The sequence below is a fragment of the Hyalella azteca genome, unplaced genomic scaffold (genome assembly GCF_000764305.2).
Source record: "Hyalella azteca isolate HAZT.00-mixed unplaced genomic scaffold, Hazt_2.0.2 contig111, whole genome shotgun sequence".
NCBI lineage: Eukaryota > Metazoa > Arthropoda > Malacostraca > Amphipoda > Hyalellidae > Hyalella > Hyalella azteca.
This window is the reverse complement of record NW_025930472.1, coordinates 160,883-166,379: the sequence shown is the minus strand read 5'-3', so window position 1 is coordinate 166,379 and position 5,497 is coordinate 160,883. Positions and strand designations below refer to the sequence as shown.

The 5,497-nt window shown below is 39.4% G+C and overlaps 1 protein-coding gene across 1 annotated transcript in view; it reads right to left on the bottom strand.

Annotated features, from left to right (window-relative positions):
• Window positions 1–3,790: 3,790 nt before the first annotated feature.
• The window catches only part of LOC108674858 (translocon-associated protein subunit gamma), a 4,174-nt gene continuing 2,467 nt past the window's right edge, over window positions 3,791–5,497 (bottom strand). The window contains exons 2-3 of the mRNA XM_018162842.2: window positions 4,867–5,086; window positions 3,791–4,437 (exon numbers count right to left, since the gene is read on the bottom strand). Coding sequence (XP_018018331.1) covers window positions 4,236–4,437; window positions 4,867–5,086 — 422 coding nt within the window. The 3' untranslated portion in view covers window positions 3,791–4,235. The remainder of the gene's footprint in view (window positions 4,438–4,866; window positions 5,087–5,497) is intronic.

Genomic DNA, 5,497 nt, shown 5'->3' with positions numbered 1-5,497 from the left:
CCTAAAGAAGGAAATGCAATATAGTATTATTAATCAACTTATGCCACTCATAAATTAGGCTTAAGAGGAAGATTCAGGTGTATTGCAACTTTGCAAGGATTAATTTTCAGGCACAAAATATAACCTGTATCATATTACCACAAAAAATTATGGCTACCTCATAACTTTTTTGGTCCGTGAGATTGCAGGAGTTAGAATTTCTTATCCTGCGCTCATAAGTCATCACTAGCATGCCAAACTATAAAATTGGACAGAAGCTACCAATGAAGGAGACAATAATGCCTGTAGCTGTAGGCTAAATGTAATTGTGGACCATTTCACCCAGGCAAAATTGGAAAAATTATATTTTTTTCTGAAACATCTTGGCTATAATATTATATCATTTTGGTAGGTATGAAAATCTCATGGTTGCAAAAGTGATATAGGGTAAACGCGGTATATTCCAACATTGTGAGTAATTCCGTCACCTCTCTAGTTTTTCCTTTATATTAAGCTTTGTTTTAGTTCCATGCGTTTGTTGATGGTTGAAATGGTGACGTCATACACTTGCGCGTCAAACTACTGCCAAAACACTAGGTCTTGCCGTCTTGGCCATCTAGCGGGAAAATATTGAGATCCAAAGAGAGACATTGCACGCTACCCAGAGAGATCATCGAAAAATGTGTCAAATTTGACAGTTGACCTTGCTCTACCAAATAGTGAATAACTGTTTGTATAGGAAGAATATTATGGTTTGAGACTTTTTAAAAATTCAGTCGCGGCTCGCCAAGTAGATATATTCCATACTAGGTCCAGGCTCCAGCAATCAACAAACTGCTAACATATCCTGTGTTCAACCAAAATATCTTACCAGACAAGCATTGAAAACATCTGCCTTTAGGGCCGCAACTAGAGGTTTCCCGCCATTTCTGAAACCGCGAGATTTCCGTCAGATGAATTACCTCCTATCCAAATGTTAACAAAAGTGCGATATCGAGCCACGAGATTCCAAATGTATTGAAAATTCGTCATGTTGAAGCCGCGAGATTTCAGAAACAAATAGAAAAATTCCAATCCTGTTACCAGAGGACTGCACCCAAAACATTTTGGTGACAATTGCATAGTTTGAGTCATGATAGAGTCCATAGTGGCAAAGCTGACATTAAACAAGTTTGTTTGTTATTTAAGAGTGCATAGTTCATTCTGTAGTTTCTGATAGAGATGTGTCACTGTCAGTGTTTTATTAATAGTGAATTTTAGTGATACATCAAGTTAATGATGCATCAATGATCATACAATAATTCCCTGTTTAAAAAATGTATTAATGTACAGTTATTGGATTAATAGTTATGGCAAACGTAATAAGAGAAAATAGCCTAATTCCCTATTCCCTAATACTCTATCTATTCTATAGGGCCTAGTAGCTATCAGATTTGTAATAATCAACAATATATTTTAAAAACTGTCGAGATATGAATGTTGAAGTGAAAATAGCTAGTAATAAAACCCATATTACCATTTTGATTTTTGCCCAGGTTTTTTTAAACAATAGGCCTACCCTGGGTTTTTAATGAAACCCGGTTGGGTTGGCGGTTGGGCAATAGGCCATGGGCCTATTCCTTCGGTGCAGACATTTCTATTCTAAGTTGAAAGGCGCCAGGTTGGGCTCTGCGCCCTGGCCGGGTCCCTACTCCCTGGGAGGCTCGAAGCTGGGCTCAGCCGCTGGGCCGCTGAGCGGCCCAGCGCCTGAGCCCCTGAGCCCAGCCCCGCACCCGCACCCGGCAAGCGGTTTCCGCAGACGGTGGACCGGACCGTCTGCGGTCCGGCGCAAGTTACGTAATAAGTTCATCATACTCCCTATAATAAAGCAGCGACCGAAAATTGTCCAAAAATCTAACACAAACGTTCTGAAGCGATAGAAATAATAACGGCTGGAAACCAATTATTTGGTTCCATCGTTAGTAACGTATAGCAATTTGAATGTAATGAAAAACTGTTTCAGCAACATTTGTATTCAAGATAAATATATTATATACTATACTTAGAAACATAGGCACGAACAAGCATTTTATCAATAAATAAGCGATCACCCTACGGAACAACTGATATCTAGAAGCGATTTTAAATCTACCGTCCGTAAGGCCAGTCTAGTCAAGAAAAGTACAAGAATCGGCGACAGGCCTATCCAGGCCTATTTATTTAATGCCGAAGATACTATACTACTATACTATGAGCATTTTAAAAGTAATTTATGTGATAAATTTTAGGAATAAAGATGACTTCCTTGAGGTGTAATTATGGTCTCAAGGTCATTTGTCACATCTTGAGACGGCAATTATACGTTTTCTCTTCAATTGGGGGAGCAACCGCATCCCAAGAGAAGACTTCCTTCTGAGCAGCATCAATTCTCACGTTTTGATCATTTGCGTGGATTTAGCCGGAGCTTCGTCTCATCGCAGATCACAGGCACATTTCGCTTTGCACTGGATGAGTGCAGTCGCTTCTGTGGCCATCAAATATGCGCACAGTATTTCTATTACCGCTAATGTGAGAACCTACAATTACAAAGGGAAGCTGAACGTTGCGCCACTGCACAATGACAGTCAAGATCACATAACACAATGCTAGCAGAACCTCTACTCCCAGCAGGTTATTTAGTCATAATATTAATAGCGGTTTCAACGTTAATTAGGCCGTAGGCCTGTCGTCAATTCTTAACATCGCAGAACAATCACAGTATTTTGCGGTCTCGAACTCGCAACTCACTGCTACAATTCTGCTGTGCTTAACCGCCAAGTCTCCTCGCCGATTCTGATCAGAAACTGGGGGAATCGAACCCGCGCCTCTCTGCTCCAATCCTGGTACTCTGAACTTTAACCACTGGGCCACCCTGCCTAATTTTATGAATATTTCTTTCTACTCCCTATAAGTCTTACTGAGTGTCAAGATCTGTACAGTCGCTAAGTACCACCAACTAATCATACATACTATTTGACAATAAGTAGTATTGGTTGAGTTACATTGTACCTGATGCACTGATAACTGGCAAATAAGGTGAATGTTTAGTTTAATTAATAAGTTGGCGGCTAGACCATGTGGCGGCGTGTGGCAACTGTTGCTGATCGTTGCCAGAAGGTGGTACCACCTCGCGTACCACCAGTAACGCCCTCGCGTACCACCTGTAACGCCCTCACGTACCACCTGTAACGCCCTCGCGTCCCACCTGTAACGCCCTCGCGTCCCACCTGTAACGCCCTCGTTACCACCTGTAACGCCCTCGGGTACCACCAGTAATGCCCTTGTGTACCACCAGTAACGCCCTCGCGTACCACCTGTAACGCCCTCGCATACCACCTGTAACGCCCTCGGGTACCACCAGTAATGCCCTCGTGTACCAATAGTAACACCCTCACGTACCACCTGTAACGCCTTCGCGTACCACCTGTAACGCCCTCGCATACCACCTGTAACGCCCTCACGTATCACTAGCGGCAGGTGACCCTTTAGGGTCCACTAGCAGGGGCCCTTCAGGGTCCACAATATCAACTTATCAAGGCAATAAAACCTAATTATTGATAAATGGTATTCATAATTTGAGGAATTATTTGAAGAGAATAAACAAATAAATCGTGACAGAAACAAGACTCATAATACATATTTTTTATTTATTTGAAAATCTGTATGCAAAAACGACACGTCAGCACTTCAATAATATGAAACAACCTTTAACGGAACAAATGAGCGGAAACGTGTAGGCATAATAACTTCTCATGTAGGTTTGATTTTAACCCATTAGGCAAATAAATAACAGTGAAGAGAAAATAATATAATAAATAACGTGTCACTTATGAAGCAGCAATCGCGCATCATTACCTAGTGATTCTCGGAGCACTAAAAAGCCTGACCAAATTTTGCCCCCTATTGATGATGTATTTTGAATGACTTCAACTTCCTTTCACACCATAGATAAGGTTGACAAACTAATATTCAACAACCAAAGATGAATAATTTTTTTCGGTATTGATTTAGCAAAATTCAGTTACATTTGCCGATAGCTCTTTTTGCGTAGATAGACCTTCTAAAAAAATTTATTTTCATGAAAAAGTAACAGTTTGAGCCACGCATAAGAGTAAATTAATTCACTTCACTTAAGAAGCACCAGCTAACCAAAAGATTCATATGGTTTAAAGCTTGCCTAACTTACAAAGTTCCCAGTTGCTAAGTGTACAAGGTTCAATGCTGGCTAAACAAATGAATCATTTGCTGGTGCTAGTGGAGAAGAGAGCTGTGACGCCAGCAGCCCCAATGATGCTGAAGAAATAATTGTAGGAAGGCGAGAGTGTGCGGAATACAAGGAATGAGCCCAGCACCACCAGCATCAGGAACATGGCGTTGTTGTAGAATAGGGCGAACGTTGTGGCTTCAGAGTCAGCAACTTCGTTCTTCTTCCACAACACACTGCGTGGAGAATAATATAGGTACATTACACATCAAGCAGACATATTAACACTTAACTATCTTGTAAGGACTGGCAAGAAATGGTGATCAGATGTGGCTGTAAAAACAACTTTATTCTTTACTCTTCAAAGTCATTTTTCTATTCAATCAATTTGAGTGAAGAATCCTTTGAACAAAATTAAGAGAATGAAAAATAGAATTAACAACAAAAACTATCACATAATCCATGCAATCAAGCATAAATGTTTGATTACAATAGTTTAAATCTACAGTAATAATCCATTTAACAACATTAAAGGAATATAAAATAAAATCAATAAGAAATCAATTGCATCATCCATGCAGTCAAGCAAAAATGCATGACTGCAATAGATTATATCTACAATAATAATTCTAAATTAAATACTATCCATAATGGAAGATACATACCGCTCATCTTTCTCACTCTTGACAGTCTTCTTCTTATCACCAAGCTGTTTGAGGACGGCCTTGGTGACGGACTCCTCCACCTTCTGTGCCACCTTGTGCTTCAGGACAAACTTAGAGTTCTTGTAAGCAAAAGCAAGCAGGTAAGTTGAGGCAGCAGTCATGATCACAAATAGAGGGGAAGATGAGATGAGCTCCATCATGTGAATTCTGATGTACAGCCCTGAAAATGACATTACAATTATTGTGTGCTCAAAAATTGATATTACATAATATGATTATTAATCTTCAATAATTAAAGATTAATCATCCTGCAGAAAAAGATTCTTCTTTCAGTTCCCTTTCTTTGCTTCGTGTGCATCTTCACCATGCAAGTTCTTCCTAAAACTCCCATTTTACTTAGTTCATTTCACAATTAATTGCATGTAGACTAATTTGTTTTGTCTTGACTTTATAGCACCATGATGCATTGGACACATGATTGCAAGTAATTATGAATGCTCCTTCTGAATCTTTGAGAGGATCAGTAGCCATTTTCTGGTGATCAATTATTTATCATTTTGTTTGGCATGTTTATCTGGTTTAAGCATAAATATATATGCTTAATTCATTATATATATATATATATATATAT